This window comes from Pelodiscus sinensis, chromosome 1, assembly GCF_052426305.1.
Source record: "Pelodiscus sinensis isolate ZL-2025 chromosome 1, ASM5242630v1, whole genome shotgun sequence".
In the NCBI taxonomy this organism is placed as follows: Eukaryota; Metazoa; Chordata; order Testudines; family Trionychidae; genus Pelodiscus; species Pelodiscus sinensis.
The window spans coordinates 112874107-112894073 of NC_143052.1; the positions used below are offsets into that span (position 1 = coordinate 112874107).

Sequence of the window (19967 nt, forward strand, 5' to 3'; positions counted from 1 at the left end):
AACTGACTCCTTTTAAAAATCTTAAACACAGCTGCTTCTACAACAAGGCTAAATAGTTCCTTTGGCATGAACGTTGCCCTCCATTATTGCTAATTAAAACAAAGCTTGAAGGCTTATGCTTGCTAACATCATTTAAAAAAAAGTTCTGGAGCGGCAGACTATTCTGACTGACAAGGCTTTATTTGTGTATTTGTTCAGTGTGGTGAATGGGTGCAGGATGTGTCGAAATGCCTGAAAGATCTGTCATGATTTCCATGGAAGATTGTGGGCTTATTTTTCCTCTTAAAAGCCAAGCAATTCTGCTGAAAATAATTATTTAACACAGTTTGGTACAGGCACACAGATGCATATACACATTAGAGCTGAAACAAACACCCATGAAGAGAAATGATCCATGTTAAGTGGCACATAATCCCTTGGAAAGGGAATGACTTTTTCTCCCAAACCACAGTTGAAAAGCTCTCCTTTCCAAAGCATCAACTCTTCCAAAACATTTCAGGACCAGTTTTTCATCCTGATTGTTGTTTTTCTGAAGTAGATGAATTTCACAAAGGATGAATCTAGCTCTGTGGTTTGTGTGATCCTGTCCCTTAACCAAAGTGTTGTATGAAATGAGCCTCCTTCTTAGGAGCATGTGTCCTGTTCCGTTGATACGTGGATGTTTTCGATGAGCATTGGGAAATCTCCTCTAAGTAGTTCTAAAGGCAAAGTGCAGGTAGGTATCTAGATCTCCATTGATGGACACTCATGACTTACTGACAAACTTCTATTTACACCTCTGAAAATCTTTCCCTTTTAAGTGCCCTTTTCCGCCTTGTTGTTGTCTTTCCCCCCCGGTGACTTCTTGTCTTCATTGATTGAAGCCTCTTGGCAATGCCCTGGCTGCCTGTGACTGTGTACATAAAAGCAAATGAAAAGGACATGACCTGCTCACATGTGTCTAGTGACAGGCCATAGATGGTGCGGCTAAGCACCACAGCACTCTGACGTTAAGGGCAGGATTCTCTTTACCACTTAAGGGTGAAGCTAAGGTGCATGCAGGACAGCCTCTTGAATATTTCTGCAAAGAAGCCTGCTGCATTTTGCCTGATAACTAATGCTTCAGACTTTGAGACTCTTCCATAAGAGCCCCACCATGGAAACGCTGCCAGGTGTTACACTACTACTGTGAGGAGCCTTACAGTATAATTACAAGGGGACTGCAGCTCCCAGGCTGTTAGCTGGGCTTCTGGCCGGCCTGCTAAAAAAACTTACTGATAAGGGTCGGGGGTGGGAGGGAAATGTGTGTAGTCTATAGCATTACCCTAAAGTTCTGTTAATCGACTGTACTATTACAATTCTAGGACACATGCTGTATCCTGTTGGCAGGCGTGATCCACTTCAAAGAGAGCTGGGTTGCCCGCTGTCTCACGTTGGGTCCGGAAAGCCATGCTCTTGAGGTGGTCTGTCTCCCATCAGAGGACAGCGATTTACCAGTGTCTGAAGCCATGCTCCTCAATTGGCAGGCTGTGAGCAGAACACCTCCCTTCACATTTTCTTCTGTGCTCAGGACATGTTGCTGATGGGGCAGAAATGTACATGTGGGAAGGGCATCTGTGCGGGGAATGGTCTGGGGGCGAGCCTTGGCCTACGCTGGGTCTGTACAGCAAAGAAGCAGCCATGGCTGGCCTGTACCAGCCAACTCAGGCTTGCATGGCTCTGGGACTGTTTGACTGCTTTGCAGACTTCCAAGTTCAGGTGGGAGCCTTGGGCTCTAGTACAGCGCAGGGTGAGAGGGTCCCAGAACTTGGACTTTAGCCAGAGCCCAGAAGTCTACGCAGCAGTGAAATGGCCTTTCTGTCTGAGCCTCATGAGTCTGAATCTGCTGGCATGGACTAAAGGTGACTTTGTGGGTGTGTGGTGTTTTTTTTTTTTTTTTTAACCCTTTGCTGTGTAGATGAACCCATAGGCACCAATTACTACTTCTGGAGAAGGCTTACTGGGGAATGTGACCAGTATGGGGACAGATGAACCAATTACCCATCAGCTGAGTGTTATAAAAGACACAGGAAGGAGGTGGAGGGAAGGGACTGAGTTTGGTGAGCTCAGTTTGTGCTGAGATCCCAAGGGAGCAGATCAGTATTTCCAGGTATGTGGAAAAGGGCAAGAAACTACTGACAATAGTCTTCTGCACAAGACTGTATTAGGGTTGGTGGTGAGGAAAATGAAGTGGAGGGGCTATGCTTTGGAAAGTCTGGAGGGTTTCTGGGCACCAGAGGCTAAGGATCCAATGTGCCAACACAGGTGTGATAAGTCTCATGGAGTTATCTTGCTGGCATCTCTTCCTTTTTGTTCCTAAGCTCCTGGGCTTGGCAATATTGCCAAATGCTAGCTGTGAATTGCCGTCACTGCTCTGGACTGCTTTCTCACTAGCTTGTAATTAATGGAATTTGAGACTGTAAAGTTTTCTCCTGCAGGCCAAACTTTAAACAGAGGTAGAATATAGCTTCCTCAAACAGGATTTGACCAACAAGTTGTCTTAACATACCACCGTGTGCTAGTATTATGATGAGTTCTCCAGGTCTATGGTCCATTCCAGCACAGAGACAGGTTACTACTTTTTTTGTAAAGATTTGGAGGGAAGAATTTTTAGGGGGGGGAGGGAAGAGGCATGAGACCTATTGCTTGCTACATTCATGTAAATACAGACTGCATTTTACCTCCTCTGTTTCACTAACCCAGTCTGTGTACCATAAAGATTAGTAGCCAGACTCTGCTGTTATGCCTATGCACATGCAGACTTTTTAATTGAATTATCTCTGTGTAATCGAGGGAATAATAACCTGAGGCCTTAGTTAACAATCTAAACATCCTTGGCTAAATTCTGCTCTTGCCCTTAATGAGGTTGCAACTGCGTGCAAGCTTTTGGGAAATTTCACTAGTGTGCAAAGGGCTGTATGTTCTGTCTTGAAGTAGGGATGTAAAACTCAAACCAGTCTAAATGTGTAATCCGGTGAAATTCAATTGGTTAAATGCTCAGTGGGCATTCAGGCCCTCTGAACTCCCAGCAGTGGCTGGGAATTTTCCTGATAAACTGTATAGATGAGCCCTAATGAACTGATAGGCTAATGCTACTCTGTTAACCTTACCAGTTAAACTCCCAGCCAGCAGCAAGAGCCTGTGGAGCATTTAACCAATTTGAATTGGTTACACCCCTCATCTGAAGAATCTTATCCCTAAGGTACTATTTAGGTAAAGGGACTACTTAATTGGGGCAGATATTTGGTGTTGCTTCCCTGCGTGGGTGTTGTGGTTTTTGTTTTTTGTGGGTTGGTTTTTTTGGTCTTTTTTTTTTTTTTTTTTTTTTTTTGCTGTGACTATGGAGCTGGAAGGAAGGGACATGCTTAAGAGCAATAAGACAATGACCTCATAGGGGTTTTGAAATGCATAGGTTTCTTGTTAAAAGTAGATGCGATATGTTGGACTGTATCTTGACTGAGTCACTTTTAATGGCCAGAGCAATGGGATGCCCATGTAAAGTGTTTTCTGAAGCATAAATATTTCAGACCCGTAATTTGTAGGGGCTATCCACTAATAATTTAGTGAAACTCCAACTCTAGTCACAACTTCAGCTTATCCAGCCAGTTCTGTATCCTTGTTCTCTGGGACATCGGAGGGTTCCTTCTGCAAATCAGGCAACCTTGTGCTGTCAGTGATATAAACATTTTGGAATAGAGACTGGAATATGGCTCAGTGTGGCCTGAAGGGTGACATTGATTGTAAGAGAGTAAATCTTATAGGCAAAGAAACCTCAGACACTAGTGTACTCCTTTGTTTTCAGTGGATCACATTTGGTAGCATAAATAAATGTCTGGAAACTAGCTTGGATACAACATATTAATTGCTCCCAAGTGCCTTACCTGCTCCTGACACAGGTGCTGAAATGCTGCCCTTGCTGAGGTTGATTGTGTTTAACAGCACCCAGAAATATCTTTCAGCACTGTGGGACTGGACGTAGAGAATAGTGTGCCCTTGAAACTGCACACTGCCTACCTAAAATCCCTCCTGCAATTATCCAGGTTGGACTCTCTCCAAGGCACAGGTGCTGTGCAAGTGATCATGAGTAGGCAAAACTTTAGTCTTAAGGCTTCTGAAAGACCACATCCCCATTGACGCTTGGTATTGACTTGGAGGAATGAATCCTGCCTACTGAATCATAAGTACTACTCCACGCAGCACCTAGGTGGCTTTCAACTACTGACCTTATCTCACCCTGCTGAGATTGTGAGAGGGTGGGATCTCGGGTTGGACTGGTATGAATGCAGAAGTTCAGTAAAAGGTCACTTAGCTTGTGTTACTGTGTGAAGTAACTGGATACTAGCTTTAGCTGACACTTAGGCTAGTCAGAGTGGCATGTTTCCAGTATCTTGACTTATGTTCAATGTCTTACCTGTCTGGCTGGCTAAAAGGAAATGCTTTTCTTGGTATTCTCAGTGCAGTTTTCAGCATGCACATGAAATGGGGACACAACAATTTCTTTTCTTCACATTTCACCTTTTGGCTGTGGTCTTGTCAGCTGGCAGCATAATCTAAACAGTCTACAGCATAGCGTAAGAAATGCCCAGACCTAGTTTGTCGGCAAATCTTTGTCATTCAGGGCTTGAATGTTCCACCCTCCCTCCCCCCGACTTATCTTACACTGACAGAAGCACTTGTGTGCACGTGAGTGAGCGTCTCCTACTGACTTCTACTGCCCATGCCACAAAAAAACCCACCTCAAACGGGCACTCCTGACAGCACAGGAGTCACCAAACATGCTGTAGCAGTACTGCTATGTACAGTCATGGCTTTAAGTGGGAGATTTATGGGGAAGAATTTCAGATGTTACATTGTGTGCTGTGGTGACACTTTTTTTTTTTTTCTTTTTGATCAGTACATAATTCATGCTCCAGCATGGTGTTGGTAGGCACTCTAGTTACAGTGACTAGGTTTCTTTTACCAAAAAAAAAAAGTCCTGAGCACTTGCATGCAGTGGTGTTGGCGTTTACCTAACCCACCTTGTCTCTGAGTCCTTAGGGGGATTTTAGATTCCATGTTCTTTTTGAAGAGTGTTAAAAAATAAATATCCTTCCTAAATTCCAGTTCGGGGAAATACGTGCTGCCTTTGGGAAAATACGTGCTGCCTATCTAAATTCCCCTTCATAATTTCATCTGGTGCTGTGTGATTTCTAAATAGGTTCAGTGTTTGCATTTTAGAGGAGGGACACAGCCGCTCCTTTCTTGTAAAAGGTCAAATTTGCTGTGGCTATGAAGTCAGTTGAGCTGTGCATGTTTTATAATCAGGAAATCAAATTGACCCCTCCTGTAAAGTGCTTAAGGATTCTTTAGGATTAATGCCACGTAAATATTTTTCTAGGTAAGTTGCCTCTCAAATGCAGAACCTTGAATAACATGCTCGTGTCCCACAGCATTTTATTTAAATGAAGATTACAGCAGCTCAGTTTCTGCATGGGAATTCTCAAAGCTTATTGACTTGAGGGTGTGCTCTTTGAACATAATTGTCTCTTTAGTGTTTGTGGAGCTGTTGCTTAGAACTCTTTTGTTCTCAGGCTGCATACTGGCTGGTATTGACTTTGATCAGTTATAGCTGGGGTAGGCAAAAAAACCCACCCCAGCCTTTAGGTCAGATCTGGCCTACCATGATCCTCTGGGCTCTGCTAATGTCTCATAGCCCAATGGGGTTTTCAAGCAGGCTCCCTGCTGCGGTGCGCCCACGTGCTGCTCAAAGTGACTAGCTGCTGGGGCCAGCACGTGTCTGTGTGGCTCACCTATGGTGGTGAGGGCGGAGGAGAAGGGGCAGTGCCTCCGCAAGCTGCCTGCATCTGCAAACACAGCCCAGGCAGCTCCAGTTGGCAGCCAATGAGCACTGCGAAGTTTGTACTGAGGCGAGAGCTGCAAGCTGAGACTCACTGCCCTCCTCTCAAGGGGCAGGCACACTGTGAAGAGAGACATGCTAGCCCCAGCAGCCAGCCACTTTCAGTGGCATGTGGAGGCACCGCTGGCTGGCAGCTGGCTAGGGTAAGCACCTACAAGCCAGAGCCTGCACCTGGCATCCCTTCCTGCACCAAAATGCCCCATCCCAGGTCACAACCCAAACCTTCTGCACTCTTCCTGCACCCTTACCCGTGGTGTCAACTCTCTGACCTTGCACCCCCCTCTTATCCCTCCCCCAGATCAGAATCCACTCCTGCACTCAAACACCCTCCCTCACTTCGTCCTGTACCCCATCCCCCTAACCATAGTTCCTTTCTGCACCAACTTCCATCCCACACCCCTCATCCCCTCCATTAATATAGAAAAGTGTGGCCCTTGACCACTTTCCAAGTTCTTGGTGTGCTCCACCCAATGAAGTTGTTGCTCATCCCTGAGTTTTATAGGATAGTGAGTAAAGCTGTGAGAGACTTGAGTATATCAAGGCAAAATTTTATAAAATGAATTTGATTCATGAGATTTGGGAACTTTGTTTAGCTATTTTTTGTATTAAAAGAGCATGCAGTTATGGAGTTCTGTAAGTATCCTGTAAGGAATAATCTCCCATCCTGTTCCCATGGGCAAAGGAATTTTTTTTTCTCTTCTGAAAGAAGGTCTCAAAGAATGGAGACCTTTACATGAAGTTATACTCTTGGTTGCTTTAAAAAAAAAAAGTTTAAGTTGATGGTAACTAGGGATGTGACTGGTTTACTGGTAAGTATCACCCATTAAGAGAGATGCTTACCTGTTCTGGTTAATCAGTGGGGCTGGAGCAGCTCCCCATGGGTAGGGGGCTGTTCTACCCTAGCCAGAACAGCTCCTGTCCACAGTAAGCCCTGCCTAGCTGCAGGCAGGGGCTGTTCTGGCCAGACTGGAGCAGCCTCCCTGTCTGCCCCCTTCACTTTCCAAAAGTCTATCCGGTTACGTGCCTAGTAACGCTGCTGCTATGAATGTCTTGATTTGTTTTTATATGGTCATTATTCCCTTCCACCTAACAGTCCGTGTGTGTGTATGTACCCTTCTTGTTCTGTGAGAGCTGTCTGTTTTCTTAGCTGCTCACCTGTACTTTGCCTCTTTCTAGCCCTTGTCCATTTGGCATGTTGATCTCATAGACTTTAAGGTCAGAAGGGACCATTATGATCATCTAGTCTGACCCCCTGCACAGTGCAGGTCACAGAATCTCACCCACCCCTCTTAGAATAATCCTCTCACCTATATCTCAGATATTGAAGCCTTCAAATACTTTGAAGACCCCAAGATGCAGAGAATCCTCCAGCTGTGATATGTGCCCCATGCTACAGAGGAAGGCGAAAAACCTCCAGGGCCTCTGCCAATCTACCCTGGAGGAAAATTCCTTCCCGACCTCAAATATGGCGATCAGCTAAATCCTGAGCATGTGGGCAAGACTCATCAGCCAGACACCCAGAAAGTTCTCTATAGTAACTCCTATCATCCCTCCATTGACCTGATAATGAATGGTCAATTAGTTACCAAGATCCTGTTATCTCATCAAACCATCCCCTTCATAAACCCATCTAGTTTAATCTTGAAACCAGATAGATCTTTTGCCCCCACTACTTCCCTTGGAAGGCCGTTCCAGAACCTCACTCCTCTAATGGTTAGAAACCTTCGTCTAATCTCAAGTCTAAACTTCCTACTAGCCAGCTTTTATCTATTTGTTCTTGTGTCCACATTGGTACTAAGCTTAAATAATTCCTCTCCCTCCCTGGTATTTATCCCTCGGAGGGTATGTCTACACTACAAAGTTAATTCGAACTAATGGACGTTAGTTCGAATTAACTTTGATAGGCGCTACACTAGCGCTCCGCTAGTTCGAACTTAATTCGAACTAGCGGAGCGCTTCGTTCGAACTAGGTAATCCTCATTCCACGAGGATTAAGCCTAGTTCGAACTAGCTAGTTCGAATTAAGGGGTGTGTAGCCCCTTAATTCAAACTAGTGGGAGGCTAAGGCTTCCCAGGTTTCCCTGGTGGCCACTCTGGCCAACACCAGGGAAACTCTATTGCCCCCCTCCCGGCCCCGGACCTCTTAAAGGGGCACGGGCTGGCTATGGTGCCCGTGCCAGTCTGCCAGCATCCAGCTAGCAGACCCTGCACCTGGCACAGCTCGATCCAGCCACCCAATGCCCCCCGGCCCTCCCCCTCTTCCCGGGACCAGGCTGGCGGCTCCCAGGAGCTTGCCTGGGACCGCAAGAGGCGGGCACCCACCTGGTCTAGTGTGGACATCGTGGACCTCGTCCACGACCTCCGCACTAGGCACAGGAAAGGACAGGCAGGAGAGCCTGCCTGGCCACCCAGGAACAGGTGCGCATGAAAATCAAGGTGGTCCACTGAGACCCCCGTCCCTGAGCCCTGAGCTTACAATGGCCGTCCTGCGTCAGACCAAAGGTCCATCTAGCCCAGTAGCCTGTCTGCCGACAGCGGCCAACACTAGGGACCCTGGAGGGGAGGGACCGAAGACAGTGACTAAGCCATTTGTCTCGTGCCATCCCTCTCCAGCCTTCCACAAACTTTGGGCAGGGACACCATTTCTACCCCCTAGCTAATACCACTCCATGGACCCAACCTCCATGACTTGATCTCACTTCTCTTTAAACTCTGTTCTAGTTGTAGCCTTCACAGCCTCCTGCAGCAAGGAGTTCCACAGGTTGATTCTTTGCTTTGTGAAGAAAACTTTCTGTTACTAGTTTGAAGCCTGCTACACATTCCTTTCCTTTGGTGTCCTCTAGTCCTTCTATTATGGGAACTAATGAAGAACTTTTCTTGATGCACCCTCTCCACCCCACTCATGCTTTTATAGCCTTCTATCCTATCCCCCCTCAGTCTCCTCTTTTCTAAACTGAAAAGTCCCAGTCTCTTTAGCCTCTCTTCATATGGGACCTGTTCCAAACCTCTGATCATTTTAGTTGCTCTCCCCTCTCCCACCTCCTTTTCCCAGTCTCCCCTAGTTTTGTTCAATAAAGAGAAATTCTATCTTTGACCACACGTTTTCTTTATTTTGTACATCAGGAAGGGGGGCTAGGGAAGGGTAAGTGGACGGAGGTGAGGGAGGAATGGGGTACAAGCCCCCGATGGGGAGGACTGGGCTGGCTCTGTGGGCTTCTGAGGGTGGAAGCTCTCCTGCAGCCCCCTAATTGCCCCCTCTACCCAGATGGCAGCCTGCGGCAAGTGCAGCTGGTCTGATGGCCGAGTGCTGTGATGTGCCCAGTGTGGGCACTCAGGGCACTCCAAGCCAGGACTGCTTTGCAAGCGGGGCACCCCTGAGAACTGTCTGTCCGGGGTGGGGATTGGGTCCCTTTAAGCACAGCCCTCGGCTAGCCTGAGGCAGCAGCTCCACACTCTAAGTCCTCATCTGATGCCCTGCCAGCACTGCTTCCGGCCATCCTTAACCTCGGTTTAGGGTCCACTTAATGTGGACATGCTAGTTCGAATTAGCAAAACGCTAATTCAAACTAGTTTTTTAGTCTGGATCCGTTAGTTCGAATTAGCTTAGTTCGAATTAGCGCTGTAGTGTAGACATACCCTAATATATTTAAAAAGTGCGATCATGTCCCCCCTCAGCCTTCTTTTGGTTAAGGTAAACAAGCCAAGCTCCTTGAGTCTCCTTTCATAAGACAGATTTCCATTCCTTGGATCATCCTAGTGGCCCTTCTTTGTACCTGTTCCAGTTTGAATTCATCCTTGTTAAACATGGGAGACCAGAACTGCACACAGTATTCCAAATGAGGTCTCACCAATGCCTTGTATAATGGCACCAACACCTCCTTATCCCTACTGGAAATACCTCGCCTAATACATCCCAAGATCGTATTAGCTTCTTTACGGCCATGTCACAATGGCGGCTCATAGTCATTTTATAATCAACCAGGACTCCGAGGTCCTTCTCCTCCTCCATTACTTCCAACTGATGTGTCCCCAGCTTATAACTAAAATTCTTGTTATTAATCCCTATAAAATTCTTGTTATTAATCCCTAAATGCATAACCTTACACTTCTCACTATTAAATTTCATCCTATTGCTATCACTCCAATTTACAAGATCATCCAGATCTTCCTGTATGATATCCCGATCCTTTTCTGAATTGGCAATAGCTCCCAATTTTGTGTCATCCGCAAATTTTATTAGGACACTTCCACTTTTGGTGCCAAGATCAGCAATAAAAAGATTAAATAAAATTGGCCCCAAAACTGATCCCTGAGGAACTCCGCTAGTAACCTTCCTCCAACCCGACAGTTCACCTTTCAGTATGACCCGCTGTAGTCTCCCCCTTAACCAGTTGCTTATCCACCTCTCAACTTTCATATTAATCCCTATCTTTTCCAATTTAACCAATAATTCCCCATGTGGTACTGTATCAAATGCCTTACTAAAGTCGAGGTAGATTAGATCCACTGCATTTCCTTTATCTAAAAAATCTGTTATTTTCTCAAAGGAGATCAGGTTGGTTTGGCATGATCTACCTTTTGTAAAACCATGTTGTATTTTGTCCCAATTGCCATTAGCCTCAATGTCTCTAACTACTTTCTCCTTCAAAATTTTTCCAGGATTTTACATACTACAGATGTCAAACTAACAAGCCTATAGTTATCCGGGTCGCTTTTTTTCCCTTTCTTAAAAATCAGAACTATATTAGCAATTCTCCAGTCACATGGTACAACCCCTGAGTTTAGAGATTTATTAAAAATTTTTGCTAATGGACTTGCAAGTTCATGTGCCAGTTCCTCAATATTCTTGGATGAAGATTATCTGGGCCCCCTGATTTACTCCCATTAAGTTGTTCAAGTTTGGCTTTTACCTCGGATATGGTAATATCTACCTCCATATCTTTAGTCCCATTTGTTAAGTTACCATTATCCCTAAGCTCTTCATTAGCCTCATTAAAGACTGAAGCAAAGTATTTGTTCAAATATTGGGCCATTCCTAGATTATCCTTAACCTCCACTCCATCCTTAGTAATTAGCGGTCCTACTTCTTTTTTTTCCCCCCCTATTTATATGGCTATAAAACCTTTTACTATTGGTTTTAATTCTCTTTGCAAGGTCCAACTCTACCTGACTTTTAGCCTTTCTCACTTTGTCCCTACATGCTCTAACCTCAATAAGGTAGCTTTCTTTACTGATTCCTCCCATTTTCCACTCCTTATATGCTTTCTGCTTTTTCTTAATCACCTCTCTGAGATGCTTGCTCATCCAACTTGGTCTAACACACCTGCCTATAAATTTTTTCCCTTTTCTAGGGATACAGGCTTCTGACAGCTTCTGCAACTTTAACTTAAAATAATTCCAGGCTTCCTCCACTTTAAGATCCATAATTTCTTTAGTCTAATCAACTTCCCTAACTAACTTCCTTAATTTACTAAAGTTAGCCCTTTTGAAATCAAAAACCCTAGTCTCAGATTTATTTTTGTTTATCCTTCCATTTAATTTAAACTGAATTAGCTCATGATCACTCGAGCCAAGGTTGTCTCCTACAACCATTTCATCTATGAGGTCCTCGCTACTCACCAAAACCAAATCTAAAATAGCATCCCCCCTTGTTGGTTCAGCAACTACTTGATAAAGGAATTCATCAGCTAACACATCTAGGAAAATCTGAGCCCTATTATTATTACTAGCACTTGTTCTCCAGTCTATATCTGGAAAGTTGAAATCTCCCATGATTACGCATGAGTATTTATTTATTCCATGAGTATTTATTTCATTAAAAACATTAAAGAGGTCTCTATCCATATCCAGATTGGATCCTGGTGGTCTATAACACACCCCAAGCACTATCCCAGGGGAGGATCTGATAGTTTTCTTCCCCATGTTATTTTTGCCCAAACAGACTCTGTCTTCTCCATTCCATCACTTTTTATTTCTTTACAATCTACCCCATCTTTAATATACAATGCGACTCCACCACCTTTACCCTTATTTCTGTCTTTCCTAAACAGCACATACCCTTCAATACCTGTACCCTTCAATACCTCCAGTCATACCTAGTATTCTACCATGTTTCTGTTATTCCTATAATATTTGGTTTCACTTCCTGGACCAATAGCTCTAGTTCCTCCTTTTTGTTACCTAGGCTCCTCGCATTGGTGTACAAACATCTTAATTTTTGCTGTTTGGCCTCATTCACATTCTTTACCCAATTTGGCACGGACGTTATACCTCCAATATGACCTATTAGACTAGTATCCACCCCACCCTTCCTCATGTTCATTCTCCTACCCCCAGCTATATCCTTTCTTACTTCGTTTTCCTCCCTCTCAGTGTTAAAATCTGGCGTAGAGATTATCTGGACATCTCCCAACCGTCTCCCCCAAATTCCTAGTTTAAAGCTCTCTTAATCAGTTGAGCCAGCCTCCATCCTAGAAATCTATTTCCCTCCCTACTTAGGTGAAGTCCATCCCTAGAGAACAGTCCTCTGTCTATAAATGCCTCCCAGTGACCATACATCCCAAAGCCCTCCTTATAGCACCACTGCCTAAGCCATCTATTGATCATCATAATCCTGTCACATCTTAGTTGCCCTTCTCTAGGAACAGGCAGAATCCCACTAAAGATCACCTGAGCCTCAATTTCCTTGAGCATCCTCCCCAGCCTAGCATAGTCTCCCTTAATTCGTTCCAGCGAGAATCTAGCCGTATCATTTGTTCCTACATGAAAGATGATCAATGGATTCCTTCCTGCTCCCTTAATCCTCTTCAATCTCAGTTCCACATCTCGTATCTTAGCACCTGGCAGACAGCACACCCTTCTATTCTCTGGATCAGCTCTGGTAACAGGCCTATCTATTCTTCTCAATAAGGAGTCCCCAATCACATAGACCTGTCTTTTCCTAGTGACAGTGAAATTCTCTGGTCTATCTCTAGCTTCCTCTGGCTGCAAGTCCTTGCCATTCCTATTTTCCCTTGTAATCCTCTTTAACCCATCCTGTAGCCTCTTAATGCTCATTATTGGTGTTGTCTCCATTAAGTCTTCCCCTTTATCTATGGGACTAGCCACTCTTCTCTTTTTCCTCACCCTTCCATCTTCATTATCTACCTGCTGTACCCCTTCTTCATTCTCTAGCTCCACATACCTGTTCTTGAGCTCTATTTTTCCTTCACCGACCCATCTTTTCCTCTGCCTGGTTCTCTGAGTCACATGCTTCCACTGTCCATTTTCTTCGCCCTGCAGTCCCCCCTCTGAGGCCCTTGATCCTGCTTCCATCTGCATATCTAAGCTTTCCCCTTCAGCCACGTCATGCCTTTGCCCCATCATCTGCTCAAACCCCCTTCTAAACTCAACCAGAGTTTCCACCTGCATCTCCAGTCCTCAGATCTTTTCTTCCATCAGCTTGATCAGGCGGCACTTCATGCAAACAGAACTCCTTTCAGGTACCCCCTCCAGAATCATGTACATACCACAGCTACCACATCAATCATCCTCCTTGTGTTCTCTACTACTTGGGCCATGGCCACTAATGCCTCTATGTTTTATCTACTTTCTCACCAAAATCCTATTAGTCCGGTGAACACAAAAACAAACCAAAACACCCTCTCCACAGCAAAAACAAACTCCAAACAAGTTCCAATGTGCAAAACTCCCTTTACAAACTCCCCTGTTTACAGCTCTGTTTGCTGCTCCTGTGCCGCTGCAGCTATCTGTTTAGGAAGTCGGTTGTTCAGGCTACCTAGCTTGCCAGTTACAATCGGCTTCTGTAACCCCTTTCCTAAAGAGGATCCAAGACCTTATCAGCAACTTGCACAAACTTGTGGGGTGGAAATAAGTGTGGCCATGGGGGCAAACTTTTCACAAGCACATACACTATTACCCTTTGGCTCTTGTATGTCTACAGCTGGAGCTAGAGATACAGATGCCAGCTTTAAAACTAGTATAAAACAACTAACCCTTCCCAATTGCTTGCTGCACTATGGCTACACTCTGGGGTTTTTAATGCTTTCGGAGCTAGTGTGGGTATGTCTCCTTGAGATGGAATTTATTATAGATGTTAAATTGAGATTAACCAAATAGTGAATGGGATTTCCATCGACTTCAATTAGTCTGTAAGGGCGACTCTGCTTTGAACCGTAGCTTGTACATTTCAAAAGTCAGCCCTGCAGGGAGCCAGGGAGCGTAGGACCAGCGAGGGAATCCTCCACTGGTCCCATGCTCCCTGGCTGGTCCCTTGCTCCCTGCAGCACCTTGGCCGTTGAAAATGTACAAGAGCTCTGGTAGGGCTCTTGTACATTTCAAAGGCAGAACTGCAGCAGAAGTGGAGGCTGCTTCAGTTCTCCACTCATGCCATTTCCACACTACCTCTACCTTTCCTGACCCCCACGGAGACAGTGCTGGGGGGGACGTGGGGGACTGGCTTTTAAGCCAGCTCCCCCCAACACAGGCTCCTGCTTCCTCCCCCCCCACCACTGCCCCTCTCTGATTAGAGGCAGCAAGGGGGGGGGGGGCGTTGGGAGAGGAGCAACTAGTCACATCACTAGTTGACTAGTCTCTTACATCCCTAGAATTTACACTTTCCCACTCCAAAAGTATAGACCTACCTTAAGTCTCATTAAAAGTCAAGGGGACTCGTGCTCTTAAATCATTCAGATGCTTTTTGAAAACTTTACCTGATACAGAGAAACAACCAGTAAGCAACCCCTGTCCCAAAAAGCTGCCTAGCAGAACACATCTGTCTTCAGGCAAATTCTCTTCCATTTGAGCCACCTACGTGGGCCGGGGAAGAGAAACTATTTACTTCCTCTCTTGTGACACATCCACACAAGGAAACTAAATTCGAAATAACTCTCAAAATAACTATTTCAGAATAAGCATCTTCCCCAAGGAAAGCAGGAATACAGATTTCAAAGTAACCAGCCTGTTATTTTGAAATTACAGGCTTGGTAGTGTGAATGCTCCACTTGCTTAGCTGAACAGCTTGCGGCAGCAATGTAGAATGTGGGCCTATATCTTTGGAGATATTTTGGGGGCACTCTTGAAGGCAGGAAGTTGCCTTGTGCTGGGTTTAACGGTGTGAGGTTTTTTTTTCTCTCTTTGCAGGCATCTCCGATGAGGAAATAGTTAATGTTACCCTCCCTACTGGCGTGCCTGTGCTCCTTGAGCTTGATGAGAATCTGCACCCGCTGGGCCGTCACCAGTTTCTAGGTGATCAAGAGGCAATCCAAGCTGCCATCAAAAAAGTGGAAGATCAAGGGAAAGCCTTACCTGTTGAGAAGAAATAATGCTTCTGGTTGCTACCTGCTGTTCCCCTGTGTGTGTGTGTGTGGTAATAAGTAGTGCATTGAGAGTGTTCAGTTGCACTTTGAGCTTGTTAATTTTAAATATTAAGTAGATGTGCTACTTCTGTGTTAGGTTAGTATGCTGGCCTTTCACCTGTGCAGACTAGAGTTCAATTCCAGTGTGTTTTATAGGTGAAAAGGAGGTGGTTGATTTCATTCTAAGCAGCAGTAAGGACAACATAAAACTGCTATGGTCTGCCCCAAATCTTTGTTCCAGAAAGGCCCACACCAGCAATATGGTAGGGTGTATTACAGGTCAGGATAAAGAAGTATGGGCAGAGCTCGGTGGGGAAAACTTGCACTGCAAATGTTACTGAGAGCAGAGTGTTGTGAAGTCCCTCACTTTCTCAAGCACTAAATGCTCCCAGTTTGCAAAATGTAAGTATTATGTAGTAAAGTTCCAGTTAGGCTGTTCTTCATGGGAAGACTTTTTAAAAAAGCCTTCCAGTGGCACAGGCATATACATGACAGGCAATTCTCTATTTGTCTTCCTGCAGTTTTACTAGCAGTTCATTTTGAAGCATAAGGTATTTTATGGCATGACTTTTCCAAAGCTAATTCTTGCTCCAGGAAAAAGTGCAATCCGGTAAAAGTATAGCTGACTGTATTAGCCACACAGTGGAGTGGGGTGTCCTTGGAAGTCCTCTCCCCCAAACCTTGCTTTCAAAACCAGTTTTTAGGGCTAGGTGAAGTATAATGCGGTGGTCTGGGATGAGTGGACACCCAGGCTCAACTTCCTTGCTCTGCCACAGACTTTCCATGTGGCCTTGAACAAGTCCCTTTGCTTCTCCATGTATGTTGACACCATCCACAGCAGCAAGCCTTCTGGGTTAACAGGCTTCTGGGACTCTAAAAATAACTCTGTAGGCAGCACTTTGAAGTGGTGTCTCTGAATCCTTGGGAGAGGGAATAAAGCAAGTCCTGCTAGACTAGGCTGGGAAGCTTGCTTTTGCAGGATGTGCAAACATGCCCTTAAATGCTTCATTTCCCATCTGTGAAATGGGGGTCCCAGAAGAAATACAACTGCAACCAAATTGTTCATGAGCTGTGCATGCACAGCTATGAAACCCCAGAGACTTCACTGGTGTAGTCTAGCAGACTTGAGCCCTTAAAACAGCATAAAGACTAGTGCATGAACAGCACTTCAGACTGGTGGTGGATTTAGCCCTTAATTAAAATAAGTAACCCCTGGATGGCTTTCAAACACTTCACAGGATCCATAGGCTTGGTGCAACTCCTATTAAAGTCTCTGATAACACTCCCATTGACATTAATAGGGCCTGATACAAACCTGTGAAATTCCCCACTTCTGCCACTCTGTGGCACTCCAGATAAAGACTAGATAGGGGTTAGTTTCCACTGAACTTTTTACAAACCTTTTTTGCAAGAGCAATACTGAAGAGATCTTAATAGCCAGTTCTGCATGGTGTAGGCAGTGCTTCTCCAGGAAATAAATACAGCTGTTTAATTGTGTGACCCTGTAAACAGTAGAGAACATTTGAAAACTTACTTCACAGTTCATTCCTGTGAACCTGTCATCGCAACTACTTACTTTACTGCTGTGTGCACTGTCCTTTTTTATATATAAAGAAATTAACTTGGAGCATTGCACGTAAAAACCCAAATGACACGTTCCAGGAAATCCCACAGTATGGGGGCCTTACACTCATTTCTCTTGCACCAGTGTTTGTGTAAAACTGCTGCAGCTTAAATCTGAATCCATCCTAGTACCTGAGATCTTTGTAGTGTAAATTCTGCCCTCTGATGCCTACTACACAACTTCCCCACCCCTTTTGCTGCCTCTGTTTCAGAGGCAATGGGCGGGGGGAGGTGGAAGCTGGTGCCCCTGGGGAGCTGGCTTTTAAGCTGGCTCCCTATGAACACTGGATCCCGTGGAGCTGCTTGCTCCCCTCGCACAGATGCATTTGATGCAGCTGGGGGAGGCAGGAGCTGATGCGCGTGGGGAGCCAGCTTTTAAGCTGGCTCTCTGCACATGCTGGCTTTGTGGAGCCGCCTGCCTTCCCCCTTGCTGTCTCTGAGAGAGGAAGTGTGGGTGAAGGCAGGATGCCAGCACAGCCCCTGTCCATGGGGAGCTTGGGCTCCCGCAGACAGAGGCCACCGCCGCACCATGCTGCCCCCATGTGGACCAGCTCCTGCTTACCACCCCCTGCAGCTGCCTCTGATTCAGAGGCAGCAGCGCAGGGTGGCAGGGGGCTCTCTGAGAGTGGGGCCAGGAGATACTGGCTTCTGGCCCTGCCCCTGGGGACTATTAAATAGTTGTGTAATCGATAATATTTGGTATGGATACACAATCCTTCAATTACATAACTAACATCTTTAGCCTGTTTTGAAGGTGGAGTTTGGCCCTTTCTGTGTTCGGTGCAGGCAAGGTATGGCTGCTGAAGGTACAACCAGAGTGCAGTTGTGTATGACTGAGGGTGTGTTTTTTTTTTAAATCTCACCTGTAGCTCTTTACAGTGAGTTGCTTGTTAACTGAATTTTTATAGGCTCAAGAAAATGACCACCTCCTGACAAAGCAGCTTTGCATTTGGTTAGTGCTGTGACTTTCAGAGCATAGTAGCAGCTTTTAGTCTGAGGTATTGCTGGATATCCTTCGTGTGTGTGTGTTTTTTTTTTTAACTCCTACATTTCTGGGTTTCACTTGCAAAAGGGGGCTAGTGGCAGTCTCTTCTCTCTTTTTAAGAGTTTGTCTAAAATACAAATAAGTTTCCTCTTGTAGAAATAAGTCAGTTTACTATCATCCTCAAATGTATCATGCACTAGATGAGAACCTCTATGCAATGCACAATATTGTGACCTTGATAAGCAACCTACAGCTTGCTGTGTGTATTTCTGTACTATACTATTCCTATGTATATAGGGTTTGAGTCTCAAATGATCTTCACCTGATGGTACTGTGGAGTACATTGGATGCCAATCAGTGAATGGTTACTTTCCAGAGCCCTACCAAAGAGCCCCGTGGCTAACAGGGCTTTCTCTTTGGACTGATAGCTGACATAAGCACTGGTAAAGACCTTCCTGAAGCAACACTATCAAAAACTTCACAGGAGTGGAGTCTCTTATCTGTATGGATTGAGAGATGCGTAGATGTCTGAACGTGGTATGAGGGGAGTGAAAAGAAATATGGGCCATCGAGTGGGTTTTTTTTGTAGTGAATAATTAGAATGGTAGCCTGGTTTGTAGGCTACTGAATGCCACATGCTGCCTTCAGCTATATACATAGCAGGATTCATGGACATGTAGCTGAGGTCAGAGCACGACCCTTTGCTGTTCCCCACACTGCAGTGCCAAAGGAGAGTGTAATGAAGGAATTTTTGAGAACTTGAGATGCTGCCACTGAAGTGTAACACAGAATGTTGATGAATAAGCCAAGCTCCCTAGCTTCTCAGGCATTTAATAGAACATGCAAGGAGGGCTAGTTATCCCATGCCCTCCTTCAGAAGAGAAAGGAGCACTGATCTTAGAAACACATGACCTTTAAGTAGAAGGGTCAGAAGGAAAGTGCTGAGTACATGTTCCAACTGATCCTTCCCAGCAGCCGGTGGAGTAGGGCAAATCAAAGATAGTTTCAAATGGAACAGTGTTAGCAATGCTCTTGACACAAGAGGCAGTGGTAGTGCGGGGGAGGGGGGGAATTGGGCTGACATACCCATTTGACAGAGCTGCCTGCCTGGGTTTCACAGGGAGCCACAGACTTAGACTTGATTTTCTGCTTTGGTGCTCTGAAATGCCCCTCAATAGGAAGCTGAATGGGAGGCCCAATCTACAAGTTTCTAAGCATTTACCAGCCCTGGTCTTGGCATCCCTTTAACTGTATTACTGACATAAGAGGAGCATGTACTTGAGGACAGAAGTCCTCATTCACAAGGAAGAGGACCTGATCTACAGACCCTATCTTGCAGCAAAGGGATGGATGAGAGGCACTTCTAAATCCATGATTAGAAAATGCATTTTTCCCTTGACCTTGAGTGACCTTCAGAGCTCTGAAAAGAATACAGTATTTCCACAGCCAATGACAGAGTCGTGGTTGGTTTGCTTGTAGGTTTGAATTGTGTGGTTTGTTGTGTGATCCTGCTGAGAACACTTGTAAATATTTTCTTGTAGAGTTGGCAAGTTCTTTAAAATGCAATAAACCACCTGAAATAAAATTTTAAAATGTTTTCTTTAAAACCCCTTACTCATGCATTGTTCCTATAGATAAGAAATGGATGGCTTTTTTGCAAGTTGACTGTCTATACTAGCGCTTTTGTCAGTATAACTTTGTCACTTTGGGGATGTGCAGGGGAGGAGGGGAGGAAACACACACCTAGGATAAGTCTAGACTACAAGCTTCTTTAGAAAGAGGCTTTTTCAAAAATCTTTGGAAAAAGCCTCTTTCGAAAAAGTGTCTAGACAAAAAGATTTTTCGAAAAAGTGAGCTGTTTTTTTGAAAATCTAGACACTCTTTCAAAAGACCTGTTTTCATGCAATAGCGCTTTTTTTTTTTTTTTTGAAAGATGACTTTCGAAAAAAGGTGTTGTGGTGTTCCTCGCACAATGAGGTTTACCACCATCAACAAAACCACAGCGTTCTTTCAATTTACTGTCACCAGGATGCAGGTAAGGTATATGGTGTGTTTTCTCTCTCTCTCTCTCTCTCTCTTCCCCCCCGAC

The 19967-nt window shown here is 45.0% G+C and overlaps 1 protein-coding gene across 3 annotated transcripts in view; it reads left to right on the top strand.

The window, feature by feature from the left end:
- Positions 1-19485, top strand: part of BPGM (bisphosphoglycerate mutase) — a 37436-nt gene extending 17951 nt beyond the window's left edge. For all 3 annotated transcript variants that reach the window (XM_075897277.2, XM_075897287.2, XM_075897270.2), the window contains exon 4: positions 15056-19485. In XM_075897277.2, the coding sequence (XP_075753392.1) occupies positions 15056-15237 (182 nt within the window). In that variant the 3' untranslated portion in view covers positions 15238-19485. The remainder of the gene's footprint in view (positions 1-15055) is intronic.
- Positions 19486-19967: the final 482 nt, after the last annotated feature.